This window comes from Somniosus microcephalus, chromosome 1 (genome assembly GCF_052327205.1).
Source record: "Somniosus microcephalus isolate GS21.2 chromosome 1, FLI_Smic_1.0, whole genome shotgun sequence".
Classification (NCBI taxonomy): Eukaryota; Metazoa; Chordata; class Chondrichthyes; order Squaliformes; family Somniosidae; genus Somniosus; species Somniosus microcephalus.
Genome location: NC_140987.1, coordinates 253,086,583 through 253,104,565, shown reverse-complemented (window position 1 = coordinate 253,104,565; position 17,983 = coordinate 253,086,583). Strand labels below are relative to the sequence as shown.

General features: G+C 46.4%; 1 protein-coding gene across 3 annotated transcripts in view; it reads right to left on the bottom strand.

The window, feature by feature from the left end:
* Positions 1-17,983, bottom strand: part of megf10 (multiple EGF-like-domains 10) — a 267,435-nt gene that overhangs the window by 103,495 nt on the left and 145,957 nt on the right. For all 3 annotated transcript variants that reach the window (XR_015078906.1, XM_085992076.1, XM_085992069.1), the window contains exons 6-8: positions 14,516-14,762; positions 12,961-13,081; positions 439-575 (exon numbers count right to left, since the gene is read on the bottom strand). Coding sequence is in view for 2 of the 3 variants with exons in the window: in XM_085992076.1 (XP_085848202.1) it covers positions 439-575; positions 12,961-13,081; positions 14,516-14,762 (505 nt within the window). In the remaining variant the exon portion in view is untranslated. The remainder of the gene's footprint in view (positions 1-438; positions 576-12,960; positions 13,082-14,515; positions 14,763-17,983) is intronic.

The window sequence follows — 17,983 nt, the reverse complement described above, 5'->3', positions numbered from 1 at the left end:
GGGAATTCCAAAGCTTAGGGCCTAGGCAGCTGAAGGCACGGAGTGATGGAAATCGGGGATGTGCAAGAGACCAGAATTGGAGGAGCGCAGAGATTTTGGAGGGTTGTAGGCAATGTTCCTGTTAAGCTGCATGGCCACGCAGTGGTCTGGAGGTTCTGCGCGACCGTGCAACGATCTGGAGGTCCCGCGCAGGCTGCTTGCCAACTTTTAAATGGAAAAAACGCGCATGCGCGATAATTTGAATGGCCCTCTCTCTCCTCCTTTAAGTCGCTCCTTAAAGGGGCCACGCACCCAAAAAAAATTAGCAGGAACATTGGTTGTAGGGCTGGAGGTGGTATAGTGATAGGGAAGCGTGAGGCCATGGAGGATTTAAACACAATATAAAGATATATGAAACTAACTTCCACTTCACGATACAATACTGATAGGTCCCATTACCTCTCTCCTGTGTAGCCAGCTCCACACTGACACTGACCCGTGGCTAAGTCACATTGTCCACCATTATGACACTGGCATTCCTGCGAGCAGTTTATTCCATATCTTCCTTCAGGACAAGGCTGGCCACAAACCGTTCCCTTTAAAGTTAAATATTTCAGTCAATCATTTGTTTTTTTATCATTATACTTACATAACTTTTTAAACAAGTTTAAATAATAGAAGTGGCTTAAGATTAAATACCCATATCTACTAGATTGATTCCTGGGATTAGAGAGCTGTCCTATGGGGAGAGATTGAGTAGAATGGGGCTATATTCTCTGGAATAACAACAGAAAATGCTGGAAAAACTCAGCAGGCCAGGCAACATCTGTGGAGAGAGAAATAGAGTCAACGTTTCAGGTCGAAACCCTTTGTCAAGACTGAAAAAGCACAGGAAATGAAACAAATTAAAAGGCCAGTTTGGGGGCTGGGAGAGAACAAAAGTGAAGTGAAGAGACATTAAGAGGTATTCAAAACGAGACGAGATGGTGCTAGGACTAGTGGAGACAAAAGACGGCTCTAGATTAGGTGTGAAATGCGCTGGCAGAATGGGAGACAGCTGCCATGTGGGAGAGAAAAAAAAGGGGGAAGGGCCAAAACAAAGGTGTAGATAAAAAATATAAGTAAAAATGTAATGGGGGCCGAGGTTATGATCTGAAATTGTTGAACTCGATATTGAGTCCGGAAGGCTGTAAAGTGCCTAATTGGAAGATGAAGTGCTGTTCCTCAAGCTAGTGTTTGGTTCACTGCCACACCTCTTCTAGGAATGCCTACCTTGAAGAAGTTCTGCTCTTCTCCTCGACGGGATCTCCGTTTGGTTTTTCAACCTTGTTTATCTTTATTACTTTCAGTTTCCCTTCTTGTGTTTGATCAGGTATCTGCCAAGACTCGGTTTCACAGCCACATCATTTTCCTCAGCAACCGTCTCCGGTTGCGACTTATTCCACGTGGATTCCAACTAAACTTCCACCCTTCGTGTTTCGGATCCACCCAGGATTACAAATATCTCCAAGATATTCATCGTTCCTCGAACTACTGCTCTCGCCGCATCTTGAGATCCACGCTCAATGCCATGCGGTGCCACATGAACACTCTCGACTTCTCTCTTCAGCAGCACCGACGCACTCTATCTCAAAGCTGTCCGGGTCCACAGTTCCATTTCATTCTTCGACTCATCCGACGCTTCAACAAAAAACTTTTTTTCTTCCTTTCCGATGTCAAGGATCGCAAGCTTCATCAACTCTTGAACACCAACGCCCCTCTGGAACCTTCTTCCCCTTCATTTTCCTCTGACCCCCCTTCTCCCAATCTCACCCCCTGCAGCGTCTTCACTATTCCCCTCTGACCTTCCCCTCTTTGACCCCAAACGATCAGTCCTCAGCAAAGGCCTGAGCTTCATCCCCTTATGCCCCCACCTCAATGAATTTCGAGCTCGGCACGATGCTGAACTCTTTTTCCATTGCCTTCGGCTCCATGCCCACTTCTTTGGCCAGGAGTCTTCCCCCCCGCACGACTGACCCTTTCTCCCGTTTTCAGAATTCCCGTTCTACCTGGACCCCTCCCCCTGGCCTCTTACCCTCTCTAGATCTTTTCATCGCTAACTGCCGCCGTGACATCAGCCGTCTCCATTTCTCTGCTCCCCTCACTCACTCCAACCTACCTCCCTCTGAACTTGCAGCACTCCATTTTCTCAGATCCAACCCCGACATTGTCATTAAACCTGCTGACAAGGGTGGTGCTGTTGTTGTTTGGCAAATTGACCTCTACCTCGCGGAAGCTGAATGCCAACTCTCCGACACCTCCTCCTACCTCCACCTGGACCATGACCCCACTACCGAATATCAAACCACCATTTCCAAGACTGTCACTGACCTCATCTCCTCTGTAGATCTTCCCCCCGCGGCCACCAACCTCATAGTTCCCCAACCCCACACAGCCCGCTTCTACCTCCTTCCCAAGAACCACAAACAGGACTGCCCTGGTAGACCCTTCGTTTCAGCCTGTTCTTGCCCCTCGGAACTTATATCTTCCTGTCTCCACTCTATCTTTTCTCCCCTTGTCCAGTCTCTTCCCACCTACATCCGCGACTCTTCGGACGCCCTCCGCCACTTTAACAGTTTCCAGTTTCCTGGCCCCAACCGCCTCCTTTTCACCATGGACGTACAATCCCTCTACACCTCCATCCCCCGCCTGGACGGCATGAGGGCGCTCCGCTTCTTCCTTGAACAGAGGCCCGACCAGTCCCCATCCACCACCACCCTCCTCCGCCTGGCTGAACTTGTTCTCACATTGAACAACTCCTCCTTTGACTCCACTCATTTCCTCCAAATTAAAGGTGTTGCTATGGGTACCCGCATGGGTCCTAGCTATGCCTGCCTTTTCGTGGGATATGTGGAACACTCTTTGTTCCAGTCCTACTCGGGTCCCCTCCCTCACCTCTTTTTCCGGTACATTGAGGACTGTATCGCTGCCGTTTCCTGCTCTCGCCCTGAACTAGACAATTTCATTCACTTTGCCTCCAATTTCCACCCTTCCCTCACCTTCACATGGTCCATCTCTGACTCTTCCCTTCCCTTCCTCGACTTCTCCGTCTCCATCTCTGGGGATAGGTTATTGACCAACATTCACTACAAGCCCACCGACTCCCACAGCTACCTGGACTATACTTCCTCCCACCCCGCCTCCTGTAAGGACTCTATTCCATTCTCCCATTTTCTCCATCTCCGCCGCATCTGCTCCGACGATGCCACCTTCCACACCAGTGCTTCCGACATGTCTTCCTTTTTCCTCAACCGAGGATTCCCCTCTACGGTGGTTGACACGGCCGTCGACCGTGTCCGTTCTCTCCCCCGCACTTCTGCCCTCACCCCTCCCTCCCGGAACCATGATAGGGTTCCCCTTGTCCTCATGTTTCACCCCACCAGCCTCCACATTCAACGGATCATCCTCCGCCATTTCCGCCACCTCCAATGTGATCCCACCACCAAATGCATCTTCCCCTCCCCTCCATTTTCAGCATTCCGTAGGGACCGCTCCCTCCGAGATACCCTAGTCCACTCCTCTATCACCCCCAGCACCTTCCCGTGCAAGCGCAAGAGATGCAACACCTGCCCTTATACCTCCCCCCTTCCCACTGTCCAGGGCCCCAAACACCCCTTCCAGGTGAAACAGCGATTTACTTGTACTTCTTACAAACTAGTATACTGTATTTGCTGCTCACGATGTGGTCTCCTCTATATTGGGGCGACCAAACACAAGATTGGGTGACCGCTTTGCGGAACACCTCCGTTCAGTCCGTAAGGGTGACCCCGAGCTTCCGGTCGCCTGTCATTTTAATTCACCGCCCCATCCCACTCAGACTTCACTGTACTCGGGCTTTTGCATTGTTCCACGGAAGCTCAGCGTAAGCTCGAGGAACAGCACTTCATCTTCCGATGAGGCACTTTACAGCCTTCTGGACTCGATATCGAGTTCAACAATTTCAGATCATAACCTCGGCCCCCATTACATTTTTACTTATATTTTTTATCCACACCTTTGTTTTGGCACTTTCCCCCCCCTTTTTTTCTCTCCCACATGGCAGCTGTCTCCCATTCTGCCAGCGCATTTCACACCTAATCTAGAGCCGTCTTTTGTCTCCACTAGTCCTATCACCATCTCGTCTCGTTTTGAATACCTCTTAATGTCTCTTCACTTCTCTTGTTCTCTCCCAGTCCCCAAACTGGCCTTTTAATTTGTTTAATTTCCTGTGCTTTTTCAGTCTTGACAAAGGGTTTCGACCTGAAACGTTGACTCTATTTCTCTCTCCACAGATGTTGCCTGGCCTGCTGAGTTTTTCCAGCATTTTCTGTTATTTTGGATTTCCAGCATTTGCAGTATTTTGCTATCGTACTATATTCTCTGGGAGTTTAGAAGAATGAGAGGTGCTCTCGTTGAAACATATAAAATTCTTGGAGGGCTTGACAGGGTAGATGCTGAGAGGCTGTTTCTCCTGCCTGGAGAGTCTAGAACTAGGGGTCACAGTCTCAGGATAAGGGATTCACCATTTAGGACCGTAAAGAGGAGAAATTTCTGCACTCAGATGGTTGTGAATCTTTGAAATTCTCTACCCCAGAGGGCTGTGGGGGCTCAGGTGATGAGTCTATTGAAGGCTGAGATCGATATATTTTTCGATACGAAGGGAATCAAGGGATTTGGGGATAGGGCGGGAAAGTAGAACTAGAGGGAAATGGATGGCTTGTCAACATAATACATGTAACACAGATTTAAGGGTAAATTTCATGAATTAGCACTGCTGGGAGGCAAAGCTAAGTCAGACAAGTTGGAAAAATTACCCCATGTTTAAAAGATATTGGGCACACACAGCATGCCCAAGAAACATCAGCAGCACACACGGAAAAGCTAGGAGTCTCATTGGTGTAGTGTCCGAGTATAAATAATACACGGACTGCAGGAGAACAATAATAACAGGTATTTACTGAACAGAGCGTAACTTAAGACTGATGTACAGAAGCCTGCTATGGCTTTATATACAGGGGTGGTCACTGCCAGTACTGCAGTATAGAATCAGTTCTTCTCTTAAAGGTACATACACAACAATTCCTCCCCTTTTAGATAAACAGTACATAACATTCATTTAACAACTAAATAATAACTAATTACAATTACAATTTTCTCTGTACTATATACATCAACTGAAATAATCATTTATAAGTTCAGTCTTTGAGGAGGCTTCCTGATCCGGACTGGATAGCGCCTTTCTCGAGTATCCTGTTCTTGCGGCGGAGTTGATTCTGGCTCATTGTCATTGGTTGGTTCGTCAGCTTCCAATACCACTGCTTCTGAGGTAGACGCAATCTGTATTTCGGGTTGATTACCAGGTGCACCTGCTCGTGGTATGGGTTTGGCTTGTTCCTGTGACTCTAGAATCTGGTCAGCATGGCGTCTCACGATGCTCTCTCCAATGTCCACTGTGTACATTAGTGGTCCCTGCTGTGTGCATATCGTTCCTGGCTGCCATTTTTCTGTTCGGTAGTCGCGGGCCAAGACTGGTTGCCCTATCTTGAAGCTCCTGCTGGCTTCTCATTTATGTGCTGGAATTGCTTATCCTCAACATCTCGTCTTATGTTTGGTTTGAGCAAATCCAGGCGACATCTTAGCCTTCGGTTGAAGAACATCACGGCTGGAGCTTGGTTGGTGACTGCATGTGTCGCATTCCGGTAAGCAAACAAGAAATTATCCACCTTGTGTTGTAGTGGTATGTCGTCATTATACATTGCCTTTATGGCCTTTTTAAAGGTCTGAACAAACCTCTCAGCCAATCCATTTGTGGCTGGATGCTATGGGGCAGATGTGTAATGTTTCACCCCATTATTCCTCAGAAACCTCTGGAAATCCTCGGACACAAACTGTGGCCCATTGTCGGAGCAAATCTGTTCCGTGGTGGTGGAGGACATTTTGATGACCTCTGGCCATTTCGAATGGGCGTCCACAGCGATTAGGAACATTGAGTCCATAAATGGACCAGCAAAATCAATGTGTACCCGTTGCCATGGAGATGAGGGCCACTCCCATGGATGTAGCGGGGCCTGTGGTGGAGCGTTTTGGACCTTCTGGCATCCTGTGCATCTCTTGGTCATATCCTTGATTTTTTGCTCGATTCCCGGCCATCACACAAACACCCTGGCTAGGCTCTTCATTTTTACCCCTCCCAGATGACCCTCATGAAGCTCATTGAGCACTCTCTCTCTCAACTTGGGTGGAATTACCACTCGGGATCCACACATCAAGGTCCCCCGGCACACTGACAGCTGTTCTCTCCTTGGCGAGAATGCTGGCAACAGTGAGTCGCCATGTGCTGGCCATCCCTTCACCGTCAAATCATAGACCCAAGAGCGTGTCGGGTCATTTCGGGTTTCCTTCTCTATACTTGAGTTTGTAACAAGTAGACATTCGACTATGGTCGCATGGAATATCTCAACAGGGTCCACTGCAGGTGCTTCCTCTACCGTAGGCAACGGTAGGCGCGACAGCCCATCAGCGTTTCCATGCTGTTTCGTACCCTTGTACTCTATGTCGTACTGATGTGCCCCTAGAAAAAGTGACCATCTTTGCAGCCGTTGTGCCGTCATCACCGGAACGCCCTTCTTTGGGTTAAAAATGGAGACCAGGGGCTGATGATCAGTCAGTAGGGTGAATTTCTGCCCGTGCAGATAGTGATTGAACTTCTTCACCCCCCACACCAGGCTGAGGGCCTCCCTGTCAATCTGGGCGTAGTTACGCTCGGCTGAGGTTAACGAGCGCAACGCAAAGGCTATTGGCCTCTCTGAACCGTCAGGGAATTTGTGTGACAGCACCGCTCTGATGCCGTAGGGAGACGCATCACATGCTAACCGAATCAGTAGTGTTGGATTGTAGTGGGCCAATACTTCTTTTGAAGTGATTAGGCATTTACATTTCTGAAAGGCACGCTTACACTCATCACTCCATTTCCATGTTACTCCAGTTTGCAGTAGGGCGTTCAGTGGGTGCAGAATTGTAGATAAATTCGGCAAGAACTTATGGTAGTAGTTCACCAACCCGAGGAACGACCTCAGTTGCGACACATTTTTCGGTGCTGGAGCCTTGACTACAGCCTCAATCTTGTCCGGCGACTTATGCAACCCTTCCTCATCAATCACGTGGCCACAATACGAGATTTTTCTCCTGAAGAACTCGCATTTGGGGCGGTTGACTCGTAGCCCATATTCCTGTAATCTCGTGAGCACCTGCTCCAGGTTGGTAAGGTGTTCACTGTCATTTTCGCTCGTAACCAGGATGTCGTCCAAATAACACTGGGTCCCTGGGATCCCTTGCAGGACTTGTTCCGTCGCCCTCTGCCAAATAGCCGGGGCTGATGCTACCCCGAATACCAGTTGATTGTACTGGTAAAGGCCTTTGTGAGTGTTTATCGTGAGGTATTTCCTAGATGCTTCTTCCACCTCCATTTGTAGATACGCTTGGGCCAGATCAATCTTTGTAAAGCGTTTCCCTCCAGTTAGTGAGGCGAAAATATCTTCTGTCCGTGGAAGTGGATATTGTACTGTGTGTAGGACTGGGTTCACAGTTACCTTGAAGTCCCCACAGATGCGAACCTTCTTCGGTTCCCCAGGCGTGCTGCTCAATGATTTCTTCATTACAGTAACGATGGGTGTGGCCCACTCGCTCCAGTCCACCTTGGACAGCACACCCGAACGCTCCAGGCTCTCCAGCTCTGCTTCAACGGCTGGGCGGATCGCGTAAGGTACCGGTCTGGCCGTAAAAAATTTTGGGTTTGCGTTATCTTCGATTTTTATCGTTGCCGTTATTCCTTTTGGAGTCCCAAGTCCTTGTTGGAACACCTCTTTCGCGTCAGTTAGAATCTTTGACAGTCGTCCAGGTGTGACGTCATCATTCTTTTTATCAGTCACAGTTAGCGCCTGAATGGAATGCCAATCCAATTGCATTTTTCGGATCCATTCACGTCCCAATAATGGTGGTCCTCCATCTGGTAGTATATATAGGTACAGTTTCTGTGTTTCCTTGCCGTTGTATTCAACTGGCACCCTTATTTTTCCTCTGGGGTAGACATTTTGCCCCGTGTATGTCTTCAATACAATGGACGTGTCCTTCAAGGGTATGTGTGAGAATAGCCGCTCATAGTCTCGTCGATTCATGACAGTTAGGGCTGATCCTGTGTCCAATTCCGTCTTTACTGGGGACCCTGCTATCATGAGGGTGACCCAAATGGTTCGGTGATCCTCCTTTGCGATCACATTGTGTAACTTTAGACAACTTAGTCTCCTGCTCCCGGAGTCCTCATCACTCTCCTGATCTTCTGAACTACTGTCTGTCAATTTCTTTACTTTCTTGTACTTTTCCTTAGTAGTTCTTGTAGTGGTTTTCTTTCCCGACCTGCAGACTCTTGCTATGTGTCCCATTTTCCCACATTGCCTGCATACTTTGTCTTTAAACCAGCAGTCCTTCTGATCATGGGTTGTTCTGCCGCAGCGATAGCACTTTTCTGCTCCATACGCCATTTCGTTAGCGCTGTATTCCTGTGGTTTCTGTTGTATTTCCGCAGCTCCCCGTGCTGCTGCTTCATAGGATACTGCCACGCTGAAAGCCTGTTCTAGCGTCAGGTCCTTTTCCGAAAGTAGTCGTTTCTGGGTTCCTTCACTCTGGAGCCCGCAGACAAACTTATCCCGTAAGGTGTCTGCCAGTCCTGCTCCGAACTGGCAGCACTTCGATAACTTGCGTAGTTCCGTAAGATAGTCAGCATTGCTCTCATCTTTGTGCTGGTTTCTTTTATGGAACTTTTATGGAGCATCCTGACAAACTGTATCACAGTATGGTATGGCAGCTGTAGCTACTATGACCGGAAAGCCCTGCAGCGGGTAGTCAAAACTGCCCAACGCATTACCGGCACCCGGCTACCGACCATAAAGCACATATACCAGAAACGCTGTCTACGGAGGTCACGGTCCATCATCAAAGACCCTACCCACCCCAGCCACAGTCTGTTCGCCCTCCTGCCATCTGGGAGACGCTACAGATGCATTCGCACCCGTACGACCAGATTTAGGAACAGCTTCTTTCCCAGGGCTGTCGTCCTACTGAACTCCACAAATAAACCCTAAAGCCTGCACATCTGCCAATGCACTTTATTATGGTTATGTTTATGTTAATATACTACAAGCCAAATGTATGTTGAATGCTTAAATGTCTTAATCCAAATGTACACTCTCGGGAGCCGCAAGCCTACATTTCGTTGTACTGCACTTGTGCACTAACAATGACAATAAAAGTTGATTTGATTTGATTTTGATTTGATTGAATCTTTCTGCTATCAGCAGCGGTGTAGGGTTTAGGTGTTCCTGTAAGATATTAACAATCTCCTCAAAACTTTTCTCCATTGGTTTAGCTGGGGTAATTAAATTCCGCAATAGGCCGTACGTTCTCGCGCCCATCAAATTTAATAATACCAATGCCTTCTTTCCATCGGCCACCTCATTTGCCTTGCAGTACACTTCAATTCTTTCCACATACGTGGTCCAGTCTTCTACCTCATTGCCGAAAGCAGTGATACTGCCATTTTCGGCATCTTGGGTGATTTTAAATGGCGCCTCCCGCGCTTTTTCTTCTTCACCAATGGATTAAAATGGCGCCTCCCGCGCTTTTCCTTCTTCCCCAATGGAATAAAATGGCGCCTCCCGCGCTTTTCCTTCTTCCCCTTGCTGCCACGCTGCTCCTAGCGTTCTGCAGGGTAATGGCGGCAACCCGCGGCTTCGGCGCGTCTCACTTTTCCTTCCCCTTGTTTTATTTTCGCTACGCTGCCCGGTTCTTGAGCACTGACCGCGCCCTGTGCGCTCCACCCTCTCTCTCTCTCTTTTCCTCCCGACGACGCTGCACGGCCCCTTTGCAGAGCCGCTTGATCGAGCTCGAGCCCGCCGCAGTCCGGAAGGGTCAGCGCACTACTTGCTACCAGCACGATTTGCTGGAACACCTTGACCGGGGAGCCAAGCCCTGCTCTCCACAGCCTCTCCTGCAACTCTCCGAACTCCAATGGATCCTTGGGCAGTTGCCCGCGGTCGACGCCTGTTGTTCTGACTTTGACCTCCAAAAGCTTCTTCTCAGGGAAAGATCCCCGTGAGGTGATGCAGTACTGCAGGTGAGTTCGAACCTGTTCGTCGCCAATGTAGTGTCCGAGTATAAATAATACACGGACTGCAGGAGAACAATAATAACAGGTATTTACTGAACAGAGGGTAACTTAAGACTGACGTACAGAAGCCTGCTATGGCTTTATATACAGGGGTGGTCACTGCCGGTACTGCAGTATAGAATCAGTTCTTCTCTTAAAGGTACATACACAACAATTGGCTGCTCTCCTGCTTTTGCTAATACAGTCATCAGAGTTTATATTATGTACAATTCTTAAACCCTGTTAATTCAAAGCCTAATATTGTTAAGAGAAAGAAAGACTTGCATTTCTATAGTGCCTTTCGCAACCTCAGGACATCCCAAAGCGCTTTACAGCGCTGTACTTTTGAAGTGTAGTCACTGTTGTAATGTAGGAAATGCGGCAGCCAAATTGTGCACCGCAAGCTCCCACAAACAGCAATGTGATAATGACCAGCTAATCTGTTTTTTGTGACGTTGAGTGATTGATAAATATTGGCCAGGACACCGGGGATAATTCACCTGCTCTTCTTCAAAATGGTGCCATGAGATCTTTTACATCCACCTGACAGAGCAGACGTGGCCTCGATTTTTAACGTCTCATCTGAAAGACAGCTCCTCCGACAGTGCAGCAATCCCTCAGTACTGCACTGGGAGCGTCAGCCTAGATTCTTGTGCTCAAGTCTCTGGAGTGGGGCTTTAACCCACAACCTTCTGACTGAGGCGAGAGTGCTACCAACTGAGCCACGACTGACACATAGAGCTACATTTAACAAGTGATAGGGGAAAAATTTGGTTGATATGTGCCTCGTTAGCGCCCCAAGAGGGCAGGAGGGTGCCAACAGGGCGCAAAGCAACTAGCGCCAGGGCGTGGCGCCGCTAACGCCGCCCGTGAAATTCAGTGGGAGGTTAGCGCCCCGCAGCACTGCGCCGCCGGTGATGACATCATCGCCGTGCGCAGCGCCTCGCTCGCGCCCCAGCCGCGATCTTTGGCAGTGCCCCCTGACTTACCAGTGCACGCTATGTCTGGCAGGGTCAAAGGGGGCCTACCTGCATCCGGGGCGGCGCAAATTAAAGGGAAGGTGCTGGGCAGCCATTTTTGTTGCTGGCTGCCTGCCAGCACCTACCCCCGTTGCTGTCCCCGGCCCCCTGTGAAGCCCCTCCACGGGGTGCCAACTGCGCTCCGTGAGCCCGGCACTCCTTGAGTGCCGGGATCTTTTGCCGACACTCCGATCCCTGGTGGCCCAGCTGGGCCCCGGGTCGTGCTGCACTAGGCTTCTCCCCTTTAATAAGGGGAGGAAGGCCTGCAGTACTGCGACGCGATGTGTTGCAGCGGGTGGTGCAGCGGCACATAGTGCCGCGATATTCACTCTTAGCCCCCAAGAGGGGTGCTACCAGTGAATTTCGGGCGTGGGGGTGCTAATTTTTTCGGGGCGCTAAAAGTAGCGTCCCGACGAAGTGAGCGCCCCAAAGGGGGCACAACCCAATTTTGCCCCCGATATCTCTTCCTATAATGTTCAATGCTCAGTACTTACAGTCAAACCGTGAGACTGAATTTAATTTCCAAGCCAATATAGTTCTAAATTTATTAAATCTACTAGAAATGCACCTCTTTAACATAAATAAGTTTGAAAAACTACCAACTGGATTTCGTTAAGAGGCTGGGAGAAAATTGAATAGCAGAGAAGTTCTGTTAAACTTGTATCGAACCCTGGTTACACCACACTTGGGAGTACTGTGAACAGTTCTGGTCTCCATATTATAAAAAGGATATAGAGAGACTGTGAAGGTGTAAAAAAGATTCACAAGGATGATACCAGAACTGAGAGGCTATACTTATCAGGAAAGGCTGAACAGGCTTGGGGCTCTTTTCTCTAGAATAAAGACTGAGAGGTTACCTAATAGAGGTATTTAAAATTATGAAGGGGTTCGATGGATAGGTGTAGAGAAGATGTTTCCACTTGTAGGGAGAGACCAAAACTAGGGGCCATCAATATAAGATAGTCACGAATAAATCCAATAGGGAATTCAGGAGAAACTTCTTTACTCAAAGAGTGGTGAGAATGTGGAACTCACTACCTCAGGGAGTGGTTGAGGCGAATAACATAGATGCATTTAAGGGGAAGCTAGATAAACACATGAGGGTGAAAGGAATAGAAGGATATGCTGGTAGGGTGAGATGCAGAGGGGTGGGAGAAGGCTCGTGTGGAGCATAAACACCAGCATGGGTTTCTGTGCTGTAGACTCGATGTAAGAAGCAACATACCATTTGCCTAGTGTAAATGCTACTGATGCAACCTGTGAAAGTGTGCATATTGCACATCTTCAAACTGAAGCACTTGCCTTCAAACAGAGTTAGCATTCTGGGCTTAAATATCAAATCAGAGGCGAATATTTAGGGAGACACCTTGGAAGTAAAAGCTTTAATGAAGGTGTTAAAAGACACAAATAACAATTCAATGGATACATTTAATCGTGTTATTTTTTTCGATTTGTTTCAAACCTTATTTTGCATAATAAAAGATTCAGTTAGAGAGAAAATAGTGTTTTTTTTACAAAAGGCATTTTGAGTGATTTGACTGGTTCATCACCAAGAAGTGACAGGCAGCTGTTTACATAGAGACACGACATTATAAAAAGTTTACATGTGCAGTTTCAATGTTAAATGTTGACATAGAAGCATTAGCAAAAATCGTGTGACAACAGGGAGTAATGCTTGTGAACATGAAGTGCGCACATAGACGTAAGACTGTTAATATATGTATAGATATAGATCTAGATTACCATCCATCCAGGAGGGCACGAGCATTCTCCTGTCACGTGGTGACATACTCCGCCATTTTGACAGGGGCATCGCTCCTCACACTGAGGTCCATGTTTACCTGGAGGACACAGATCCTCACAACTAGAAAACCAAGCAAAATACAGAAAAATTAACAAACACATATTAGAAGTAAAGACATGCATTTCTATCGTGCCTTTCACGACCTCCGGACATCCCAAAGCGCTTTACAGCCTCTGAAGCACCTTTTGAAGTGTAGTTACTGTTTTAATTTAGGAAATGTGGCAGCCAATTTGCACACAGCAAGATCCCACAAACAGTAATGAGATAAGTGACCAGATAATCTGTATTTTTAGTGATGTTGGTTGAAGGATAAATATTGGTCCAGGACACCGGGGATAACTCCCCTGTTCTTCTTTAAAATAGGATCTCCGAAAGCTCATCTGAAAGACAGCACCTCCGACAGTGCAGCACTCCCTCAGTACTGCACTGGAGTGTCAACCTAGATTTCTGTGCTCAAGTCTTTGGAGTGGGGCTTGAACCCACAACCTTCTGACTCAGTGGTGAGTGTGCTACCCACTGAGCCACAGCTGACACCAAAATAGAAAGAGGGAGATAGAGGATAGAGAGATAGAATCATAGGCTGATAGCAAATACATTTTACATCTTTTTATCAAAGATTCCATTTGACTTTTTTATGATTTTATCTACTTATAGAATCTTATTACAGCACAGAATCTTCAGCTCATTGTATATTATCCAATTCCCTTTTGAAAAACAGATAGACAGCCAGACAGATAGAGAAGATAGATAGGGCTAGAGGAGAGATAGATAGACGAGAGATAGATAGACAAGAGATAGATAGACAGATAAGAGATAGATAGATACATACATACACAACCAATCATTATGCTTGCTCAGCATACACATTCTAATTGGTTTATTGGTGAAAGCCAAAAGAATTTGTTTGATTCTAAAATGTTGATTCTAAGCAGTAGAAGGTTGCCCTGAATCACATTTTTTGCAATTATTAAACAAGAATCATGATATAGGTTATAGCCGAATGCAATTTTTGTTAATCCAGGTATTTTTTTCCCCACGTTCATTATTAAAATCCAGTGAATCGTAGAATTAAACATCGGAAAACAAACTATTGGATTCTTATGCCATCCATTATTCACTCTATGGGGCCACGTATCCAGGATTATAATTGATGTTATGTGCAGTTACCATTTGCTGATGCAGTGCCTTATCTACCTACAGAGGCAGACCCAAGTGAGTCACATTGATTTGCAATAAGTGTAATTCCAAGCACTATTTGTTCTGAATTGTAGTTAAACCATAAGCCTCTGCATTGTGAGTAAACACGCAGCTATATAGAAGAGTCAGGAATTGCATGCAACACTGTATTGCTGTCACCCAAGAAAGCAGATGATATGAGACCTTCACTACACGCACAATATATTTTTCAATAATAATTACAAATGGTGTTTTTTGCCTCCCAAAAAAGAAAATGAGTAATAAAATGACTGAGCGTCAGTTGGTGTCTGTACTTACAATGCACCAGTGTATCCAGGAGGGCATTTACATTCGCCGGTCATGTGATTGCAGGTTGCCCTGTTTTGACACTGGCATTTTAAATGACATCCATTCCCATACGTTCCAGCGTTGCAGATCTCCTCACACCGCCAGCCTTTGTACCCAGGAGTGCAGAAGCATGCTCCAGTGATGGGATTACACAGAGCTCCATTCTTACACTGACAGCGATTGTTACAGTGAGGGCCCCAATGGGTGCTGTCACATGCTGCAGAATGAGAGAGAGAGAGAGAGAGAGAGAGAGAGAGAGTCCTCTGTCACACCAAAGTTAGCAAGGCCGTGCAAATCTTCAAAGACTTTGCACACAATTCCTTATGATGCTATTTACATATATACAGCGAAACTGTAAAGAAGCATAAAATCATTCAGTTATCAACATGGCAGTTCAAATTGAGACTCGGTTTACTCATTATCGCCTACTTATGATTTTTCTATTAAAATGCAAGCTGGCGTTCACTTAACTGGTGCAGTAAGAGACATTCTAGTCAGAAAGAAAGAATTTGCATTTATACCGTGCCTTTCATGACCTCAGATCTCCCAAAGTGCTTCACAGTCAATGAAGTAGTTTTCTGAAGTATAGCCACTGTTGTAACGTAGGGAAACGCGGCAGCCAATTTGTGCACAACTCTCTAGTCCTAAGTCACGAGATTTCATGGTGGATTGTGACATGATCAAAATGCGAATGCAGCTTCCTGAATATCTGTCATTTATTGCCTAGTATTTACAGCGCAGAAACAGGCCATTCGGCCCCACTGGTCTATGCCGGTGTTTATGCTCCACACAAGCTATTTATTGAGGCTGTCGTTAAAAAACTTATCAAAGGCACGCAGTATATCCCCACCAAAGTAGGTAAACGCATCAGAAAATGCTCCACATTTTGGACTGATTACTTTCACGGTGAAGCAGGGAAAAGTTGACTATTCTATACGGCTTATTTCCCTCTGACAAGTAATCATTTAGCAGAAAATTCAGTTACAGTCTCGAGGGGAAATTTTAAAATAAAGTACAGACGTAAAGATGAAAAAAAGTGATAAGAGTGCACAGCCACTCATCAATGGTCATGTGACGCAAGGAAACATGTAGCGTAAAACGCGGAAAAACGGACACTTCCAAAAAACGGATACTTACTGACAGTCCCAAATAACTTACATTGCAATAGTTAGAAACTGACCCTTAAAACCACGGACACTCGCAAATTACAAACTATGGACAGCCTTCAATGTACCAAGTCCGTTTGCAACTTAATACACGGGACACGCAGGTCAGCGCGAGGCGGCAACCGGTGAAACAAAACGACATTTGTGGAATGGGGATCTCTTCACCCAGTATCCGTAGTGGCAGACAAACCGCTCTATCTCTGGGACATTTTACTACACTAAAGGCGCTATATAAATGCAAGTTGTTGTTGTTGATTTGAGGGAAGCGGATATTCAGATTGGAATGAATTGCATTTCAGGCGACCTTAGCCTGTATTTCAACATCACCTTTGGCGTATTTCCCTTCAGTTGATTAAAAAGCCTCGGTTATATCCTCAGGGTACAATTATAGTACAGTTTGATGTATCTCTGATGTACTATATCCCTTTACAACAATGGCCCAGATCTTGCTGGAGTGGGGCATCTCACAGCGAGCACTGTTAGGCAGACTTCTTCCCCGCACCCTTCAACTCGAATATGCTTTGCAGTGTAACTTGCTGGGAGTGCGAGCTGGTAATGGGTAGCAAGGGCAATGGGGCAGCTGGGACCTCTGAACAACGGGACCAACTGTCTATCTCCTTAACCAATGAGATTTACGGATTGAGAAAGAAACAGAGGAACAACAGAGAAGGAAAAGAGGGAAAGAAAGACTGGATTGAGAGGGAAAGAGAGAGAACGGAAAAGTAAGATAAAAAATTAAATATTAAATTTGAAATTATTTAAATCTCTAACATGGATTGAACAGTTTAAATTGTTCCCTTTCTGGGCCAGAGAGGATGCTTGGCTTTGCATTAACAATTATCGTGGTGTATCTCTTCATCCCCTGAACTCACTGTTCGGTTTGCGCATTACACACTGCTTTTGTTCCAGTGAGAATCTGGCCTGTTATTTCACATTCACTTGGTATTCTGTTAATAAAAAGCACTTAAACCAGACATCAATTCATCATGAATTTAACAAGATTTTAAAATTAATAGAAACACAAAACTTCCCAACAGCCAGATGTTGGCACTGCTTCTGTAGCGCATTACATCTGGCCAAATTAAATTGTATGCATTTCAACGGAATTGACAGTTAAGAGTGGAGCACAGTCTCTTGTTACCTGACAATGATGTGATAATCATGAGCTGAGGATCATGTGGCCAAAGACTTAAGTAATGTACACTGTTTTTGATTTATTAAAATCTGTTTGTGGTCATTTTGATCCTCCAGACTAACTTCAACTGCCTCAGTGGAACTGTTCCTAAGGGTAAATTGGTTGGGACAGAGAAGAAACCTGTTTTCCTATATTCCTTCAGTTAGTTAAAAAGCCTTGGATATATCTTCGGGGTACAAATTGTTTACAGTATGAGATCATGTTGACTGCACAGTTGACATTTCTCAAGATCCAATCTAGGTCTTCCTGGATATTTGGTGTGACTGCAGTCTGGATGTAGTCCAATTAAGGCTGGATATTCTGTGGAGGCATTCCCTGGGGTGATTGCACTGATAAAACTTTTGTTTGTTGCACGTAGACACAAATTATAAAAGACACAAAGCACAGGCAGCGCAAACCAACCACCACGAAACAAGTGCCTGGAGTTTCTGCTACGAGGCCCAATCGGCAAATTACGGCCAGAATGACCCTGACACTAGTACGAAATAACAACAGAAAATGCTGGAAAAACTCAGCAGGTCAGGCAACATCCGTGGAGAGAAATTTGAGTTGACGTTTCGGGTTGGACCCTTCTTCAAAACTGGAAAGAAAAGAAACTAGATCGGAGGCAGGGCTGCGATCGGACAAAAGAATAAAAGAAACAAAAGAAGTAAAAGAGATTAGAAGCTAGACGAGATGGTAATAGGCTGGGATTAGGTGTAAAGTGTACTGGCAGGGCAAAAGATAGCTGCCAGGTGTGAGAGACACTAGGCCGGTTTTACCCAAGTTTCCTCGCAAACTCATTAGCATAAGCCCAAACTGATTTATATTCCTGCAGCAGCAAAGCAGAACTGTGGCTTCAAGTCACTGCTCGTCAGGTGATTAACCCTGGAATCATGTGACCAGGGGTGCCTGTGCGCCCGAGAATCTGAGTGCAATGTGATGAACGCCCCTGAACGAGCACAATCAGCAGCAACTTGCCTTTCTGCCCTGGGGCGGGGGGGGTGGTGGGCGGCGGGCAAGGCCATCTTTTTGGGCAGGAACTGGTTTGGACGAAGGGACTTTTGAACTAGCGTAAAATATCGAGAATACTTGGGC